Here is a 21,764-nt window from a genome sequence, read left to right on the forward strand (position 1 = left end):
ACGATGTTTTTGATTTAACAATGTCACGTTTTATGTGTAACGGTATTTAATTTGAGACCGCCTATTTGGTGGGTCAGCCCCACCGGGCCAGGTGGGTTGAAATCCCGTCGGTCTCTACTGATATGGTTCCATTGTTCCATATATATATATATATATATATATAATGTGACTTGATTGGGGCCAGGTTGGTTAGGTTTGACCACCGACCAATCGACCTTTGATATATATATTTTTTTAATTTTATATATATAGCCCAAACTATTAAAAAAAAATTGTCGGTTTTTAAGGGTCACTGGGAAAATTAAAGAGGCGACTATTGTACCTTTGAGTTGATAATGGTCAGTTATCAAGCTAGAGCATCTAAGATAATTGTTTTGGGGTTTTTGTTTTAAATTGGAGGAACAATGAATGAAATAGATGTAACACTGTAACGCCTAACCTTTTGAATAATATTAATACCAAAACAGAGGGTTGCTATAAAATTTCACACAGTGAAATAACTTGAATGGTAGTGAGCAGAAACAAAAAATAATATGATTAGCACAAATTTCAGATAGAAAATTAAATAATCATAAGTATGAAAACCTCTAACCGATGTTCATAAGGTTCAAGAGAATATGCTTATGCTTACAACAAGATGCTGATGATTTATTGATTCAGAGGGAATTAATTAAACATACAGTTCATTAATCCATTCCCTTTATAGATTATCACTTCAGAAGCTTATAGGAATAGATTGAAACACAATTATTCCTACCTAGGTATCTCTGTAAGACATAAGAATATGAAGAAAAACATAATGAGTGTTACTGAAAAAACTTACAAGAAACACAAATTGTGTAAATCTGAATTCAGAATCCTTTGCTTTGTATTAAGGGTCCATAAAAGCTAAGTACATCAAATGTTTACAAATGCTTCATCAAGGTGCAACCTTTCTTCAAGAGTGCAACCCTTCTTCAAGAGTGAAACTCTCTTTCAATGGTCAACCCATAATAACTCATAAGGAGAGTTATTTATACAACAATAGAACTAAGAAAATATACTAAACTGTTTTTACAAAAATAGATTTATTCAAGGAAAAGGAAATATCTTCATGCAAGAAGATAGAGACAACTATTGAACTGTTGTTTGCTGTCCTTGTTATTTAGGTTTTGCTGGCTTTGGTATTTGATCTTTTTCCCTTTAAGCTGCTTGGCTATTTGGTCTTCATGCTAGATGCCATATTTACTTATGACCTTTCATCTGATACTCTTTGACCTTGTTGACCAGTCAATAACCTTTACTGTGATTTTTACTTTTCTGTACATTTCAAGTTTTTACTGTGTATTTCAACAGTAAATCATTTAGTTTTTACATGTCTTAGTATCAGGTAGTTGGGCATTGATCATCTTTCTGTATATTTCGTCCGTTTTTCTTTTAACTATATGTTTTTATCTGCCTCCTCTGTTTAACATTTACTGTCTCTGTGTGAAGGATTTCTTCTTTGTTTTATCATTTACTGCCTTTGTAAATTGTTTCCTTCTGCTATGTAATAAATGTCTTTTTCTTCTGAATAAAGGCTTTTGAATGGATTTCCTTGTGAATCTGGAACAAATAGGTTTTATATGATCGCCTGCAAAATACAACAATTGTTAAGAAAAATACAGGCTGATAGGGAGGGCCGAAATGGCTTCAGGGAACAAGATAGTGTATGGACAGAGTCCTGGCAGTGTTTGGAATGTAATCAGAGGTCAAATCGGGTTGCAGAGGCTCACGGTGGTGCAGGCAGGGTTAAACAGGTTTTACTGAAAAAATGAGCGAAAGGAGAGAAATCAAGGGTTTTCGCATTTAAACAATTAACGATTAACTTTGGCACAAAAATTCATAATTATGAACAGTGAATGGTTTCGGCCTACGCGGGGAGGTGGTTTCATTACTCATCACACCGCTTTTGGTCGTGGAGTGGTTTTTCTCCAAGGGCATGCGAGTTAATGTAGAGTTGCCACGTAACCACAAGGGGCCCGAGCAAAACCACAAATCTTGCGTGCTCTCGGGTGGGTAAAGGTCAGAGATCGGGAGCGCGCGATATGGTTGCGGGTCATTAGATCTGGGAGCGGGTGATCGGAGGGTTGTCGCGTGGTCGAGATGCACGGAGGGAACAGCCGCATAGATTAGTAGGGCCCGAGGAATAATTACAAAGGATTTGTAATTATTTTATTGAATAAAGCGACGATTAAACATATCGCGATGGGTTTAGGAGTGGGATCGGAGTTAACTGTGGTGGGGTTTATTTAACCCTACCAAGGGTGGTGGGTTAAATGGGTTTTTATATTGGAAAATGGTGGATTTGCAGAGTTTTGTTAATTAATGCGGGGTGAAACAAAACTTAGGCTATAGGGGTCTTTATAGGTTAAAAGGGTTTTTGTCGAGAAAACATGAAGGCAGAGTTAAAGTTAAATAAAGCGGAGGGGGGAATAAAAACTTAGGACAAGGGGGGTTTTATGGGTTTTTAGGGAATTTAGAGGGGGAAAGTGATTTTTTCAAAGGGAAATGGGTTTCACACTAGGGAAAAGGGGTTTTGAGTAGGGAAATGACCTTTGGAGGGTAAATTGCTAGGAAAATGTGTGAAACCAAGGGCAATGGTGAAAATGAAGGGAAAAGGGTATTTTCTTAGGAAATTGTTGGACCCCTAATCCTCTATGGATTGGTGTAGAATGTGAACAACCATGAGAGACCAAGAGACCTTGGGATGTGGAACCCAATGGTCACACGAATGTACTATAAATGTATATCATTGTCAATAATAAATGTAATCTCATGCTTATCTTTCCTATTTTGTCTCTGCCATATGTGTGTTTAACATGGTATCAGAGCAGGTGTACTCCTGCCCTACCCAAATATGAGCCACTAATTTTGTGGCATCTCTGTGCATGTCAGTCCTGCATTTCATGAATATGTTGTCAGCTAAATTCTAGTTGTAACCTCTGCCCACAATTCGTTGGACCTAGCTGCAATCTCTGCCCACTTGCGCTATGTATATTCTCCCATGCAAAATCGGTTTTGCCTATTCTGCCTATTTTGCAGAACTGAGAGATCTGCCATTGCATAATTGACACCTTCTTCCTGGAGCCATTGTCAAATTATGTGTGTCAGAGGCGTTGTGCTGGAGGTTGAACATTGTGCATTCAAACCAAAACTGCATACCATTTGGTATGTTATTTCTCATAGGTTGATTTATATTATGCTGTGATGAAGTGTTGTTTTTAAACTTTGTACGCACAATTATTACCACCGATACCACATCGCATATCATGAAAAATTATCATTGTAGTATATTCATTTAACACCATACCATTTCTCCATATTGAACGTTGTCACGGCATTACCATACCTCCTCCCACTGCAAACGACTCTTGGCATTCCCCAGCTCCTTTTTTGGCTTCTCTGCCTCCACCCACGACTTTTTTAACGCTGTATGCATAATTATTACCAACAAACACTACCGCTCTTTGTCCAGTCAGAACACTGTCTCCATATCCGAGCGTGGTTTCCGTAACCCATAACACTGCGCTCTTTTTATGTTGTATGATGTGCCTCCCCGCGCTTCTGAAATTTATGTTATATGATGTGCCTCCCCGCGCTTCTGAAATTTATGTTATATCGGCATACTGGTTTTCGTGACTCTTACATTTATAATTACAAATGATTTGAATATCCTTCCAATTTCCACCATTACCAGAATTACTCTCTTGAACCAATTGCAAGTGAAAGACCTAAGCGAAATGGAGGAAATGATGGTAACGATTGGTCTTGATAAGGCTTTGGAGTTGCTGTGGGCATCTATGGCTTCAACGACAACTTTGAATGATGTTTTCTCTCTGTCGTCCTCAATCGCTTCTGCATAGTAGATGGGAGAAGTGGCATATTCAATCAGTGGAAGGCCATTGTAAGAGATGAAGGATTCACTGGGTTTAAGAAAAGGGTTTTTATCAGTAGTCATATAGGTGCCATTTAGTGTGTCTACGTTATTGCACATGTTACTGATGCTTGCCATTGACTTGGATGACGTCATGCCCTGTTGTCGTAGAAGTCTGATAACGTCACAAATAGGTAGAAAAAGAAAGCTGAAGAGGAGGGATGGTGCTCACTAACTTTATTATTTCTCATAGTCTAGAATTTAGGAAGATTGATATCCGTGGAGTTTCTGATATACCTTATAAGAAAGTTCTATATTTTCTCACGATTTGAAAGCCTTGAATACTTGTCCGGTTCACTATTCTATTATATTTTTATTCATTACAATTCCAATTCCAATGATGGACGTGAACATGGATAGTGGCGAGCTGGAGCCCACATGGGAGTTGTATATATTGTTTTTCAATGTGAAATGATACACCCTAGTGAGACCTGATTGATTATAGTGCCTTTATGGCAATTTCCAAGCTTCCGAAAAAAAAAATACACTTGCATTATCAAGCCTTTGGTTCTAGAGCTTATGGAATATGCTCGACATTGGTGGATTCTTGAAGGCCTTTTTTGATTGTGTGTTTATTCAGCGAGAAACTCCAGAAAAGGAATGTCGACTACAACATGAATGACAATGCCCTACCAACTGACACTTAAAATTTATTTTGCATTGGTACTCTGACTTGAAATGGTGAACTTGACGTGAAAGATTTATTTTGATTTTCATGAATCTCTACTACATGATCTAAGGCTCTAACGCGATGTTCTTGTCTTTCATTACTAAGTAGAAGGTAAATGAGCAGTGATTGCGCTTTATGTTCCATTGAGTAGTGAAGTTCCTACAAATTCTTGGTGCATTAAAAGCCCTGTGAAGGTCACGTGTTATCTCTTCATCTCAAGCTTATATTCACTTTGTTCAGTGCGCACTGTAACATGTCCTAGGCTTACTCCTATTGTTGCAGCTCTTACAATGTCCATGGAGTTCTGTGGGATAGCTGAGTGCAAGATTCAATGAAGTTTCTAAGGGGTTTACGAGCTATTTGAACCTCTATACTTCTACCACAGTTCAGTGAAATAGGGCCTGAGAACTTAGGTGACAATCGACGTAGATTTTGGTTGTAGTAGCACATTTCGTAAGGCATTCTGGTAAGAAATTGAAGCGCGAATTTCAAGGAGAATTTCTGCTGTAGTCTGGCACATAAATTGAGGCATTCTGAGAGGGATTGTGCACAAAAAACAAGGCTGAGTGAGGGAAGAATTTCTGGGTTAAAGTTTGCTCTTCTGGCACAGAATTTATAGCACTGTTGGGTGGTTTTCATACACAGAAAACAAGTCAATATCAGTCAGTGTATATGAGTGTGTGGAGGCTCAAAATTCAATGCATTTATCATTTTGAACTGTGAGGGCATCTCAATTACAAGTGCAATGATCTATGTTATTTATTTGTCATGGATTAAGTTTCCTGTATATAATCACTCACCTTCTAGCATATCATGTCAAGGATATCAAACTGAAATGCAATTGAGAGGGGGACTTGTGCAGGTGAGAAGCTAGTATATGTGGGAAAGCTCATTGGACCTTCTGCCGATAAAAAATTCACCAATTTGTATGTCAAGAATCTGGAAGATGATTGCATCTGTGAATCTGGAATGAAAAGATGTTTTGCAAGTAGGCTCTACAACTGAAAAGAAGAAGAAGAAGAAGAAGAAGAAGATTGGCTCTTCTTTTGCACAGTGTGAGTAGTTTGAGAAGTAAGTGCATTGAAGCAGCGAGTCATTTGCTGCATCTGCTACAATGACTTGGTGATATTGGTATCCTACTACTCATCTAATAGTTGCAACTATTTATCATTTTATAGGCCAATTTGTAGCTGAAGATAACATCACTTCTCTGATTATATTGGTTTGAAATGGATCGAATAGATGATGTATTAAAACTACTGAATAATTTAATACATTCCACTGTTGATGAGATGGTTAAGATCAACAAAACCTCTCTTTCCAATATTAAAATTTGTCTCCAAAATGCACATGAGAATATTGAGTTTTTGCAGCTTGAATCTCAACTACAGCAGGAAGAATTACAACAGTGGAGTCATCATTCTGAACCTGTTTCTGTTCAGAAGATTGAAACAGACTCCCATAAGCAGCAAGACAATAATGTTACAGTTGATTCAGATCTAGTGCCCAATAAAGCAACAACGTTACATGCAGATGCAAAAGTTTAGTTTGCACTTCCCAAGCCCATCATCAGACCTTGCGAAGAGCTTGTCCACAACAAGCACATAACTGGTCTTGGATATGACAAGGATGTGTCCTTTCATATTCCAGATTATTCAAAGCCCATTCAATTTTATAGTGCCGGATTCCTTCATGACAGTTCACCTTCAGCTATTCTAGAATCTAATCTTCTTCCACAACAACGACAACAAATTGTGAAATGCCAACACTGTGACCAAGTTAGCCATATGAAAGATCACTGTTTTGATCTTCATCCATGTAAGCACTGTCATAAAACCAGTCATTCTTCAAACAGATGCTTTAGAAACAAATCTCCTGCAAGAACAATAAATCATCTTGGATGGATCACTTCTTGGAAATGGGCATCAATAGCCAAGAGGATATTTCAGTCACATGTCCGAAATTTTTCTGGAGTATTGAACAATATTGCATTTGAGTTTTCTCCATCATCTCACCTTGTATCTAACAGGGAGGGAATGATGGTCATCTACAAGATTCAAAGCCACATCAAGCGAGCTTGAGCCACAACCTGCCATACCAGATTTAGAGTTGTAGCCAGAGACAAAGATGCCCCTGAGCATGCCTTCAGTTGGTGATACCTCTTCAAAGAATTGGGGAAACTTCCTCTAGCAGAAGACTTCAACTTCTTGCCAGTTTTGGAAGAGTTCTAGGAATTACATTAAGCATTCCAGAGTTGTTGGTCATCCTTAAACCATCATAGGTTGAGACTTCCCTTTTCAGGTTGAGGTTCTCCCTTTTATGCGGGGTGAGACTTCCCTTTATTGGTTGAAGGTTTCCATCTTCAAAGCATTAGGAGCACTTCCTCTAGCAGAAGACCTGAGTTTCATGCCAGACTTGGAAGAGTTCTGGGAATTGCACTAAGCGTTCTAGTGTTGGTGGTCATCCTTAAACCACTACCCTTTATACCAACATTTCAGAGAGCACATTCAGCCTAGTGCTGCCATGCATTTTTTCACATTTTGTATTACAACTCTCTTCTTGGACTCATACATAACCATTCAGATTAAGGGGGGGAATGTTGGACACCTAATCCTCTATGGGTTGGTGTAGAATGTGAACATCCATGAGAGTCCAAGAGATCTTGGAATGTGGAACCCAACAGTCACACGAATATACTATAAATGTATATCATTGTCAATAATAAATGTAATCTCATGCTTATCTTTCCTATTTTGTCTTTGCCATATGTGTGTTTAACAGAAATGATGGGATAATGAGGAAATTAGTAATTATGTAGTGGGGGGTGAAATGAAATGAGGGGAAGTTAATCAAATTAGCTATTGAACATCCTTTTAGTTTCATGACTGCTCCTGCACATTGAAACATTGGATTAAGAATGATAAATGTGCTTATGCTTCAATCAACTTTGTACTTCTACAACCTTTCTTCTACCTACCCTTTACTTATCCTAACATTTTTTCTTCACTAAATTGAGTGCATTTAGGTTAGCAGACCCTTTTCTTCCTTTTTCTTTTGAAAAGAAAACTATCAAATTCTAACCTTATAACATCCAAGGGCTCAGATTAAACTCATGAGCTCCTTATTATTCTCTACCTAACTACTGATCTGCCAAGATTAAACAATTTAGCTAGATCTTTATTCTCTAACTATAAACATGAAATTTAAAGCATGAACTAGTCAAGATTAAACTATTTGACTATCATGGGTTGTGGCATTTATGACAAACCGCACACAACCATTATTTTGCATAATAAAGTAAAAAGTAGTGGCACTTGGACTTGCACACTTTCATAGTTTATTGCTTTTTTATTTTCTCTCTAACCTAACATTTTATTTTTGCCTTCATTCTTTAGGGCATTTATTCCAACATTTTCTTTGATATGGACATATTTATTAAAATATTTCTTAACATTTTTATTCAATATTCTTTTTGTCCATATCCTAGCTTAACATTTTTTGAAAAATATTTTCATTTTTTGACTAATTGATTCTAACTTACCAAAACCAAAAAATGCTACAACATTGGCTCCATTTGGGGACTGCTTTCTCCTGTAGAATGCAGAGAACCTACAGATCCATGTGCCTTCTCCTCGGGCTATGGAGTCTTTTGTTGTAAAAAATCACATTGACAACTTGAAAAGTAAAAGAAACCGGAGTTTTTACAATGGTAGTAATGAAATCTACTTCAATTTCTCAGTACTAAATGTAAGGTTTGAGAAACCTTCCATTTACAGAATAAGTGGAATATAGCCCATCAAGATTTTTTAGCACAAAAGTGTTGTTTCCCTTCACTTCAGCAATTGCTAAAGGTCCAAACCACAGGTTGTCAAACTTGCCATGTTTTCCCTTTTCTTCTCTCCTGGAATCCCACCTTAGAACTAGGTTACCTTCTTTGAAGTCCCTTTCCCTGGCTCTTCTGTAAAACAGGCTCTTCATCTTATTCTGATACTTTTTCAATTTGTATTGAACTTCATCTCTGTTTTCATTTAGTTCAATAATCTGATTTATTCTCCTTGAAAAATCATCGGGTTCATTTGTTGAATCCTACAGGAATTTTAAAACAGGGAAGGCCAAATTAGTAGGGAAGATTGCATCTTTCCCATAAACTAACTGGAAAGGAGATTTTCTAGTAGATCTCTTTGGAGTAATTCTGTTTTCCCATACTTCATAAATTAAATGAGAGTCCCAACTCTTTTTATGATCTGCTAGAGTCTTTTTGATTACCTTTACCAGACTTTTATTGGAGGATTATGCAAGGCCATTACCTTATGGGTAATATGGAGTTGAATGATGTAATATAATCTGATATTTCTAGCAAAACTCAATCTTTTCTTTTTTTTCACTGAAACGGGTATGTTTTATTAATATGTGGAATAGATAGGACTCACGCTGTGGCTGCCATCATTACATTACATTCATTTCTGTTTCTTATGCTGATACTATAATCAGGATCCTCATGGATTACAGGGATGATAAGAGCTTTCGCCATTTATGAGGAGTTGTCCTTTCCCCAGCATGCAGCCTTTGTTTGCCATCAGGTCTGCTTCACTATTCAGGCTTCTGAGAATGTGGAGGAATTTGTAGGAGTCAAAGTCAAGCAGGACGCTCTTTAATCTGTTTAGAGATTTGTTGAGGCATGCATTGTTAAACAGTTTGCCCGTGTTCAAGTTTTTTATTAAGATCTCTGAATCTCCAAATGCTTGGAATTATTTTTCACCTCTATCTCTAGCTATTTGACAAGCTATAAGGAGGCCTTGAATCTCTGCCTGATTATTGGTTTTCTGCCTGATGCCCCAGCAAAAACTGTCCCTTTTAGTGCCATCCGGGGCATAGATGACCCCTCCGGCTCCTGTTGTCCCGGGGTTGCCTTTGGAGGCTCCGTCAAAGAAAATCGTGGTTGTTTTTTGTTGGCGCCACCATTCATGGAAGTTGGATTCGGAGTCCCTTTTACACCATTCTGGGTTTGCTGAATGAGGGGCTTTTAACTGCTTCCAAGGCTGAGGGGAGAGGGGGCCCAGCCACCTCTCTTCTTCGGGGAGGAGCAAGGAATCTTCTAGAGAATGTTGTTGTTGGATTGCTTCAAGGAGAAGGGATTTCGCCTTTGCCACTACCACAAAAGGAGTTTGCAGCTTGTCATTGAATATCAAGTCATTCCGGGTCAGCCAAATCTGCCAGCATACAAACTTGGGGATAGCGTTCCAGACTTTTCTCCAGATGGACTTGCTGGGAATTTTGCTGGGGTAGCTTTGATTCCACGAGTCGAATAGGTCAGCAACAGAGTTATAAGAGGGGGCTGGGATTTGTAACTCTTGTAGAATGAGACCCCATACATCTTTGGCAAACTTGCATTCCATAAAGAGATGTCTGGCTGTTTCTGAGCTCCTTTTACACAGCTCGCAGCTATGCGGCCCTGCTATGCTTCTCTTCATCAAATTGTCTCCAGTTAGCAACTTATTGTGGACCAACGTCCAGAAGAAAAAGTTTACTTTAGGTAGTGCTAACGGATCCCATACTTTCTTCCAGAATTCTGGCAGTTTACTACTGTTCCTGTTTGGCTGAAGGGAGTTATAGGCTGCGGCCGTTGTGTAGATTCCTGAACGCCCCCATCCACAACTATCCTTCATCTTTCTGTTCACTGGGGCTGCGTCTTCTAACAGATCTTCTAGGACACTCTTCTGTTGATGTAATCGCTCTGGAATTCCAAAGAAATCCCAGCTTTTCCAGTTATCGTGGCAATCCCAATTTGACAGGTCATAGAGGCTTTTAATACCTGCACGTTCAAGCCAACATTTTAGCTCTGTTATTTCATCAATTTATGCAAGGGTTTCACGGTTCATGATTCTGTCTTGCCACAAATTTATGTGTTTACCGCTTCCTGGGATACTGTACGCGCTGCGCATGAAGAAACTCATTGTTTTGCTGCATAGTTTCCATACCTGAGAACTGTGATTTGAATGCGCTGTCTGGATATTTCTGAGCTGGACGTTATGCGCGTATTTTGTTTTCAGCATGTCGCTGACAGGGTGGTTGGGCTCTTTGAAGAGTTTCCATATTATCTTGCCTCCCAATGCCAGGTTGGCTAGAGCTGGATCACGAATCTGGAGGCCTCCTTCAGAGAATGGGCGCTTGACCACGTCCCATTTCACTAGATGAAACTTGTTTTGGTTTCCTTTCCCACCCTTCCAAAGGAATTCCCTGAGGATTTTAGAGATTTGATCTGTTACGCTTTTGGGGGCGAGAAGGAAAGCTGCTTGGTAGATAGGGAGCACCGATAAGACAGTCTTGATCAGGATGAGTTTGCCTGCTTTTGTAAGCCAATATCCTCCCCAACCTATAATTTTTGTTTTTATCTTGCTGATGATTTCAGTCCACAACGACCTCTTGTTGAATCCGTTTGTGATGGGGAGGCCAAGGTATTTGATCTTTTCCCATTTGGCGTGTCCTTTGAAGCCTATCAGGTTGGAGATACTAGTGAGCTCCTGCTGCCCAATGTTCCAGCCATAGACTTCGCTTTTATTCCTGTTGATAGAGGCTCCCGAGACCCTGCAATAGCAATTGAGTACAGAATCAAAGTCTTTGGCTATTCTGGCTGAGGCACCTCCCAGGAGGAGGGAGTCGTCCGTGAAGAGAGCATGGTTCTGAGCTGGGGAGGAAGAGGAGGGTTTGAGGCCAGGGAGGGAGCCTGAGGCTTTTTCAGCAACTAGCTTTCTGCTGAGGGAGACCTCCATCAGGATGTAAAGGAAAGGGGAGACCGGGTATACTTGCCTGAGGCCTCTCTGGGCTTGAAAAAAAGAGGAGGGTCGGCCGTTTACAAGAGGGGCGATCTAGGGGTTGTGGGTGCAGGAAGAGATAAGATTGACAAAATGAGGGGAAAAGCCAAAGGAGAGGAGGACTTTGTAGAGGAAGGAGCGGTTGACACGGTCAAAGGCATTGGCCATATCAAGTTTTATCAACATGCCTTTTTCTTTGCGCTGGTTGCTTGAGTGGATAATCTCCTGCACCTGGATGACATTATCTAGGATGTGCCTGCCTTCTACAAAGCCACCTTGATTGCTAGATATTAGCCTGTTGAGCAGTGGCTTGATCCTGTTAGCTAGCAACTTTTCCAGAATTTTGTATGAGGCGTTGCAAAGTGATATTGGCCTGAATCTGGAGAATGTTTTTGGGTTGGTTTCTTTTGGGATTAGGGCGAGGTAAGTGGAGTTGGTTCCTCCCCCTACCTTGGCTTTTCCCATGAAGCCTTTTACCATTTTTAGTAGGTCAATTTTGATAATATCCCAGCAGGTCTTGTAAAAGTGAATGGTGAATCCGTCAGGCCCAGGGGCCTTGTCCGGATCCATAGTCCATATGACTTTGCTGACTTCTTCTTCAGTGATGGGGCTGATGAGAACGAAATTGTCTTCAGGGCTGACCAGATGAGGGATGTTGGAGAGGAGGTCAGCAGTTTCCTCCTCATTGACATGGTTATCTGCGGTGTAGAGCTGTCTAAAATGATCAACGGCTGCTTCTTTTATCTGACTGAACCCTTTGCAGATCTGCCCCTCTGAGGTTGTTATTTCAGAAATATGGTTTCTGAAGAGTCTTGCTCGATATTGGCGGTGAAAGAAAGTGGTGTTCCCGTCACCAGCTTTCAGCCACAGACTTCGAGACTTAGTTCGCCAATACTCTTCCTCCAACCGGAGAGATCGATATGTTGAGCATTGAGATTTGACTTCTTTGTCAAGGAGCGTTGGGGTGATTTCTCCTCTTTCCATTTCTGCTTGCAGGGCCTCAAGGGACTGTACAGTTTCTTTTCTTTGGTTGGTTGGGTTTGAAACCGGTTTCTTGATCCAATCCTTCAGGGCTTGCTTTTTGGCTTTGAGCTTTTGTTCCCACACATAACTGGAGGATCCTGTGACTGATTTTGCCCATGCAGTTTTCACTGTTTCTATGAAGTCTTCCCTTTCTATCCAAAGAGAGCTGAATCGAAAGGGGATTGGGCCGAGATCTTCTTCATCTTCCAGAATAAGCTGGATTGGCTTATGATCTGAGGTCAGTTTGGGCAATATTTTGGTGGTGATTATCTTCTTATTCATCATCAATGTACCTTGGACTAAAAAGCGGTCCAGACGAGCAGCGATATGGTCCTCACCCACTCTGTTGTTGGACCATGTGAAGGACCCTTTGACCGGAGTGAAATCGAGGAGATCCCACTGCTGGATGAGGTCTTCCACCATGGGGAGCATGGGGTCTCTGTTATTAGTACCTCCCCTTTTTTCTTTTGCTTTTAAAACTATATTTAGATCCCCGACAAGAATGATGTTGCTAGGGGAGTGCTGCTCAAGGAATTCAGTGAGAGATTTCCAACAGTCCCTCTTTTCAGAATACAGAACAGGTACATAAAGGTTGAAAAGGGAGATAATTAACTTACTTGTGCAGTGCGTAAGTTCCGTGTAGATCCAGTGCTGGGTCTCATGGTGTTTGTTCAGCTGGAAGAGATCTTCTGTCTAGAGAGTTGCAAGCCCTCCAGATGAGCCTCTTGCGCTGACTGCTCTTCCTGTACTTTTCTTCCATTTCTTCTTGCTGATGTCTAACAGGGCTTTCCCCTCTATCTTAGTCTCTTGGAGCATTAGAATGTCTGAGGGTTCTATTTTAAGGAGATCCTTAACAGCTTCTACTTTCGAGGGGTTCCCCAGACCTCTACAGTTCCAAGAGATGAGGCGCATTATTTACCAGGGGTGGGGTGGGAGCCCCCCTTTGGGGGCCTGTTCCTGGGGTTTCTTCTGATTGACATCTCTATTGTAGGCTGGCTACCTTGAGTTTTGAGCCTTTCCGCCTCCTCTTCCCTTACTTCTCTACGAGATTTCCTTCCAACTTTTCTTGTAGGTTGCTCGAGGGTTTCCTCATCCGAGGAGTTAGAGCTTTCAGCTGGTTTTTTCCTTGCTACTTCTGCGTATGAAGGATTGGAGGGGCTTCCTTGGGGGGCTTCCAGGTGGGCCATTTCTGCATCTTCTGTGTTGTTGATGGGAGGGTCGACCTGTTCCTCATTTTCCGGAGTTGCTATGACTGTCTTGCTCTGGTTCTTTTCTTTAAAATTTGAGATCTTTTCTTGAGTGGGGTTGGTGCTGCTTGGAGTCTCTCTCTGAGTGCCTTTCCCGTTACCTTTCTTCTAAGTAGTGGTTTTTTGTACTTGAATCCATTGCTCGCCGTTCTGTTTGTCTGATTGTTCTTCTGCCTTCTTCTTGCAGTGTTTGGCGAAGTGCCCGTAGCCATGGCAATGTCTGCATTTGAATGGCAGCTGTTCATAGTCTAGCTCTTGGACATGCGTCTAGCCTGCGACTGTAAGCTTCCGGCAAGCCCTCTTCCAGGTCGACTTCGACACAGACGTGTGCACATGAATATTGATCTTTTCTTACTGCCTGATCTATGTATTTCCCTAGTGCATTACCGATGATCTTGAGTGACTTTTGGTTCCAGCAGTGTAAGGGGAGATGAGGGAGCCACACCCACACCGGTACAGCTGATGGGACATCCTGGGTTGGGTCGAAGTCTGGCGACCATTTGTTTAAGTATAGACCTTGGGGGCCCATGAAATAAGGACTGTTTCTGAAGATTAAGCTTCTGTCCTCTGCGCTTTCGAATACAAAGATGAAAAAGCCTTTGCCTACGAAGTAGCTTTTTATACCTTCTTTGATTAATGGCTTCCAGTTCCTCTACGTCCAGTCCTCAACCGACTTGGCCGAAGGCCAGAGGCCTGTGAACTGGCCTATGAGGCCTCTCTCAGCAAGGTTCAAGGCTTCTTTGCAGGTTTCTCCTTCAGGAAGGGCTACCGAGGGGATGGAATCCATCTTCTTGACGAACTTCTGTTGATTGACAGAGGGTGGTCTCTTGAAGCTCGAAGCGATCATTGCTTTGAATGCAATCACTTCCGGGGGAGGGGGCAGAGGAGGGTCCAAAGGGTCCGGGCCCCCTGGGGGAGCCATGGCTAGGCGCAGCTGCTCAAAAAAGGACCAGCTACAATCAGGCTGAAGTGGGGTGGAGCTTAGGAAGGAAGGAGCAGGGGCGGGCGAGCCCAGCAGCAGGAGGCTGCCAGGCGGGGAGGCCGCAGGAGGCAGCTCAGGAAAGGGGCACGCCGGCTAGGTCAAGCCCGCAGAGCTGCGTGCAGTTCATAATCAATACAAAACTCAATCATTTTAACACTAGAAAAAGTTGTTGCATTATCAGTGACAATTTGAGTTGGGCAATCAAATCTAGATAAGATGTTCTATTCAATAAATTTCATTACTACTGAATCAGTAGCATTTGTCACTGGAATTGATTCCACCCATTTAGTGAAGTAGTCTGTTGCAGTGAGGATCCATCTATGCTGATTACTTGGAGTGGGATGAATCTCTCCAACAAAATCTAATCCCCATTGGAGAAAAGGTTGTGAGACTATTGATGGAACTAGTGGAAGAGCTGCTAATTTTTGCTTACCAGCAAACACTTGACAAGGAACACAACCTCTGACATTTGCTCCTACTTGCAAAAACAATGTTGGCCAATAAATCCTCCTCTTAATATCTTATATGTTGTTTCTCTCCAAGCATAATGTCCTCCACAAAAACCTATATGAAACTAGTCAATGATTCCTTCAGTTTCTGATTCTATTAAACATAATAACAAAATATTAGTGGGTCTTTCCAGTACAAATTTGCATTTATGATACAGTCCTTGACTGCTTTCAGTTTGAGAATTTTACATTGGCTTTTGGAGAATGATGCTGAACATTCAAAATGGATCAAGAAATTTACAATGTCTTGGTACTAATCTGACAACAGGAATTTGTCATCAATGTATAAGGGGTTGATCTGATCTGAAGGTAAAGGTTCTTATGGATTCTTTTCTTCATGATGAAGAGAAGGTTCTTGTGGATTCTCCTCTTCTACAAGGACAAAATGTTCTTGTGTATTCTTCTTATCTGAAGTTTGAGAAGGTTCTTGTGGATTCTTCCCTTGTATCTCTAAAACAGAATTGATTCTGAGCACTTTACAGTTGGATTCAGCTAGAAGCTTAGCTAATCCTTGGCCTTTTACTAGCTTTGTAGTTTTGATAGTTAGATCAAACTCCAGTATTTGAGTGATCCATCTACCTCTCTTTCCATCAGTGTCTGGTTGGGTTAAAACAATTTTCACAGCATTGTTAGGAACATAAGCAGTAATAGGAGAATGTAGGACATACATCCTGAATGATTTCAGGGCTTGAATAAGGGCATAGGCTTGCTTCTCAATTATGTCATACTTAAGCTCGACATCTCTCATAACCTTACTGAAAATGTTAATGGGTTGGTCATGGGGATCTTCATTCTTTTGTAGTAGAACAACAAGAAGGGTCGTTTTTTAGGCAAAGGAAAAGATACTGAATGGTTTAGTGTAATCAGGGCTCGCCAAGGTGGTAGCTTCAGAGATAGCTTTATTGATCTAATCAAATGCATGCATGGAAGAGACAGTCCATTTAACTTCAAGATCTTTTCGGAGCATTTCAGTTATATCTTTTACAATCTCAGCATAATTTGGGATGAATCTCCTTAAAAAATTAATCTTACCTAGAAAAGCTTGAATCTCCTTCTTGTTTCTAGGTAAGGTCAATGTTTTAATGGCAGACACATGTTCAAGATCAATCACCACTCCCTTTTCTAAAATTATATGGCCCAACTATTTTCCTTCTTTAATAGCAAACAAAGACTTTTTAGGATTCAATGATATTCCGAATTTTCTACACCTGTCAAAAACCTTCATCATGTGCTTTAGATGTTTCTGATCAGATTTAGAAAAAATAGTTATTTCATCAAGATAAATGACCACAAATTTATTTACCTGACCCACAAAAGCTACATCCATAGCTCTCTGAAATGTTGCTCTAGCATTGGTTAAGCCAAATGGCATCCTAGCATACATGAATGTACCCCAGGGCGTAGTAAAGGTTGTATTCTCTCTGTTTGCTAAATCAACATTTACCTGATTATAGCCTGAAAAACCATCAAGCATAGAAAGTCTTTGTGCCCCTGAAACCATTTGAAGCAACTGATCCATTTTGGGCAAAGGATAGTTATCCTTTAATGATGCTTTGTTCAAATTTCTAAAGTCCACACAAAGTCTAATTTCTCCATTCTTCTTTCTAATAGGAACTAAATTTGCAACCCAATTAGAATATCTAAGAGGGAGAATGATTTGGGCATCTAACATTTTCTTAATTTCCTTTTCTACAGTTGGTAGAAGAGCTGGATTGATCCTCCTAAGTTTTTGTTGATAAGGAACTGCTTCTGGCTTTAAAGGAATCTTATGATGTATTAATGAAGTATCATAGGTTTTTAGATCAGCATAGGTCCATGCAAAAACATCCTTATAATTTTGAAGTAACTTAAGATATTGAGCTTTGATCTCAAGATCTAGAGATGCACAGATTTTGATGTTTTTAATATCATCATTTGTTCCAATATTAATTTCTTCTATGTCATCTTGTGAAGAAATGGACTGACAGTTTTGGAGGACACCATTTTGATCAAACAATTTTTCTAAAGGAATTAGGCCTTTGGGACTAAAATTGTTAGACAATTGAACAATGTCATGATCAACAATTTTTGTATTGAAATTTGAAGTATCATTTCCATTTGTATTTTCATTTATTTCTGTTCTATCTTCATCAATTTGTAGAACTAAAAATTCATCTATAATCTGTAGAAAATATTTCAAATGTTCATCATATTCAAATATCTGCCAGTGTTTTAGATTGTCTAGGATGGATGGTCTGTACTTGACTTGTATTTGATAGAGTACATTGGTATGATCAGGAATTTTAAATGAACTAGCAGAAACATATAAGGCATCTGCATGAATGTTTTGATTTCTTGGAATATAAGTCAAATTGAAAGCAACAAAGAAGTTTTCCACTGAATCCCAAACTTCAATTTGATAAGACCTAAGTCTAGGATGCTTAGTCTGGAAAATATTTCTCACTTGTTTGACAATAAGTTATGAATCTATAAAAACATTTAAGTTTTGAACCTTTAAGCTTTTGGCTAATTGCAGTCCTAAAAGGAAAGCTTCATATTTAGCCGCATTATTTGTAACTTCGAAGTCGAGTTTGCATGATTGGGTGATATATATATATATATATATATATATATATTATTTATATTTTTATTTATTTATTATTTTTGATTTTTTTTTTCTGATTTTTTTTTTTGGGTAAAATTAAAACTACCCCAACTCCTACTCCATCTTTTGTACAAGAACCATCAAAAAATAGTTTCCATACATCAGTTTGATTTGGTACAGGACTTTCAATTACATCTTCTATTTTAACTTGAGTTTCATGTATTTGGTTTGAAGAGAGTTGAAAGCAACCAAAATCTTGATCAATTGCATAAATGGGATGGTTCCTTGGTTGGTCAGTTTTGCAAACAATGTGCACAAATCTTACCTCTCTATATAACCTTAGTTGTTCTCCCCCATAAACTAGAATAGTGGCATAAGACATATCCATCTGAAGAGTTTCCTCTAATTTGGCACAACAAGACCTAGAAAGGAGCATTCCAAATTTGGGAGGGATATCTGTGACAACTATATCAAGCACTACACTTTTCACTGGAATTTGGGCAAGGGTGACTACTAAATCCTTAATCAATCCTAAGCAGGGCACCCTTTTAGGGCAACCTTTGTTTTTCTGTTGGTTCGCGAATGAAATGTCATGCTCCTCTTCAACTTGGTGTCCATCATTCTACACAAACTCATCCAAAACTCTCCAAGAAAGTGAGAGTCTCGATCATACAAAATGGATGTGGGCAGGCCAAAGTGGACCCATACAAATTGGAAGAAGATAAGAGCAGTCTACTCTCCAGTGACCTATTTTTTATAAGGCATTAATACACACATTTTGCTAAACTGATCCACAACAACATACAAATAGTCATGACCTCTCCTAGACAAAGGCAAACCGCCTACAAAATCCATTGACACAATTTCCCATGGATGACTCAAAACAAAGAGTGGCGTGTAGAGGTCCAATTTTCTATTAGTGGGGTTTCTAACTAAACACAACACACATCCCTTTGCATATTGATTCACAACATTTTTCATGTGAGACCATTAACATAACCTCTACAAATGACACAAAATTTTCCCTACACCAAAATGACCTGACAAAAGAGAGGTATGTGCCTCTCTGATTACATGTATTCTTTCATTGGTGGAGATACAAAGTTTTCCAAGGTGGTATAACAAATTTCCCTGCAAATGGTAACTATCCACCCATGATCCATGAGTTAGCTTTGGACAAATCTCCTTAAAATCATCATCATCAATATAATATTCAACATAACTTTCAAAATATAAAGATGCATTTTTCAAAACTATAGATGCAAAAATAGGAGGGCGAGAAAGCATATCTGCCACTTTATTGCTGGTGCCCTTCTTGTATTTTATTACCAGGTGAAACTGTAGAAGGAATCCCATCCATCTGAAATGACATGCTTGTTGAAGCTTGGTCTGTGACTGGAGGTACTACAAGGGTTGGTGATCTGTGTGAATGATGGTATCCTTGTCGATCAAATAGTGCTTCCACTTCTTCACGCTTTGAACCAAGGCATACAACTCCTTGTCATGTGGGATAGTTCACGACAGCTTGGGAGAATGTCTTCGAATGGTAACATACGAGCTTCCTTTGTTGCACCAATACTACTCCCATGGAATATTCGTTGACATCGGTCTCGATCTTGAAAGGTTGCTGGAGGTCAGGTAAGGCCAAAACCGGTGCGGTGCTGATCTTCTCTTTCAGTGTATCAAAGACTTTCTGCTGCTTTCCTCTTGACTAAAAGGTTTGCTTCACACTCATCATTGCATGTAGAGGGGATGCAATGACGGAGAAGTTGGAAATGAACATTCTCTAGTATTGTACTGCACCCAAAAAGCTACGAACCTTTGTAGCATTAGTGGGTTTAGGCCACCTTACAATCACATAAATTTTAGTATAATCTATTTTCAATTGTCCACCTCCAACAATGTGACCTGAGTAAATCAAAGAGGTCTTCCCATACTCACACTTAGACATATTGACATACAATTTTTCTTTTTGCAAAACATCAAACACCTTTTTAACATGACTCTCATGATCATCCCATGTCCTACTGTAAACAAGAATGTCATCAAGATACACAAGTACAAAATCATTAAGAAAAAGCATGAAAATATCATTCATCACCCTCATGAATGTGGCTGGAGCATTGCATAGTCTGAATGGCATCACCATCCATTCAAACAACCCTTGTTTCATCTTGAAAGCAGTCTTCCATATGTCTTGTTCTACAATCCTGAACTGATGATAACCACTGCGCAAGTCTAGTTTTGTGAAATAGACAAAAATTTTCAATCGATCTAACAAATCATCAATGCGAGGGAGAGGGTACCGATGCTTCACCGTTATTTTGTTGAGTGCCTGGTAGTCTACAAAAATCCTCCATGTGCCATCCTTTTTTGGCACCAACACGATGGGTGAGTTGCATGGAGAAGAAATTGGCCTTATGACCCCTTGGTTCAACAATTCATGTACCTGCTTCTTTATCTCCTCCATCTCAATAGCTGACAACCTGTACATACCAATGTTGGGAAAAGGAGCATCCTACTGCAAGTAAATCTTATGTTGGATCTCACGCTTTGAAGGAAACCCACTTGGTTCCTAAAAAAGGCCATTATAGTTAGAAATAATTTCATACAATTCCTTTTTATGAGTGGGATCATAACCTTGGAAAGCTTCAGATGTCTCAACATCTTTTTCTCTCACAACCATGAGCATGCACCCTTTGCTGGAATTAATCAATCTCTTCATCTGACCTGCACTTACAAGATTAGCACTGATTTTGGCGGGATGATCTATAAATATTTATTCCACCTCATCTTTCATGAGATGATACTTGTTTTCATGTTGAACAAAAACTGCTTTCCTGTCATAAAAATACAGACTCCCCAATACAATACCACAAATATCCAAGGGTACAACATCAAGATCAACCTCATCTACTAGTTTGGATGCAATCACAAATGTAGCTATACACTGCTTGGTTACATGTAATTTCGCTTTATCACACACCCAACCAAGAGGGTAAGGTTTTAGATGAGGCTTGGTCTCTAATCATAACTTTTTAACAAAGGATTCTGAAATCAAATTTGCTTGTGATCCCAGATCAAACAAGGTTTCCACTTTATTATGTTTCATTACAACTCTAATGTGGAACAATTCAATCCTCTTTCGTTCATAAATAAGAGACTCATTTGAAGAACTTGTACTTGCAGGCGATTCAGAATTTTCAATAGCATGAAGAGAAAGAGTACCTTGTGTGCCCACTGTTGTGATCAATGTCTCATCACCGAAATCAGATCCAAGGTCTTGCTGTGTAGTTTTCACCGTCTTTTTCTTGTTCTTCCCACCAAATCTCTTTGGCTTCAACTCCGGATGCAACTTCCAATAATGTTCATCATCATGGCCTTCCTTATTGGAATGTGTGCAAGATGGCTTTGATCCTTCCTCCTTCTTGGTTGCAGCTGTCTTTTTGTCCTTTCCCTTGCCTTTTCGTTTGAAATTTCCATTATGATGTTTAAAATATGATTTCTTCGGTCGTTCTTCTTTATCATTATTGCCCCTACTTTCAAGGTGAATGGCATTCACACTAGCCACATCAATAGTAGTAGGCTCAAATAATAACAAAGAATGTCTAATGTAACTATGTAAGACACCAATCCACTTCATTACAATTTCAGGCAAGTCAAGTGAAATGCCGAAATTCAATGCTTGTTTTCTAAACTCTTCTGTGAAGCTTTGTACAATTTGACCCTTTCCTTGCCTTAAATATTTCCATTCCATTAAAGAATTTTGTTGATAACTCAAAGGATAAAACTGATCTTTTAATGCAGAAACAAAATTGGACCAAGAAGAAAGGAGATTACCCAAGCTTTTTCTTCCTTTATGCAACTTTCTCTCCCACCAGATGAGAGTGGTGTAGGTTTTAACCTCGTACAGAAATTACCTGCATATGAATTCTAAAACACAGCAAATAAATAATGTGAGAGCAGAACACATAAAACACAT

The 21,764-nt window shown here is 39.6% G+C and overlaps 1 protein-coding gene across 1 annotated transcript; it reads right to left on the reverse strand.

Annotated features, from left to right (window-relative positions):
• Positions 1 to 9,373: 9,373 nt before the first annotated feature.
• On the reverse strand, positions 9,374 to 12,883 carry LOC149175881 (uncharacterized). The gene is made up of 3 exons (XM_089421273.1): positions 11,694 to 12,883; positions 10,537 to 11,210; positions 9,374 to 10,437 (listed from the first exon to the last, which is right to left on the reverse strand). The coding sequence occupies exons 1-3, from the start codon at positions 12,881 to 12,883 to the stop codon at positions 9,374 to 9,376; spliced, it is 2,928 nt and encodes a 975-aa protein (XP_089277399.1).
• Positions 12,884 to 21,764: the final 8,881 nt, after the last annotated feature.

This window comes from Pinus tabuliformis, chromosome 4_1 (genome assembly GCF_031772625.1).
Source record: "Pinus tabuliformis cultivar Carrire ecotype Pingquan chromosome 4_1, CPIR1, whole genome shotgun sequence".
Taxonomy (NCBI): domain Eukaryota; kingdom Viridiplantae; phylum Streptophyta; class Pinopsida; order Pinales; family Pinaceae; genus Pinus; species Pinus tabuliformis.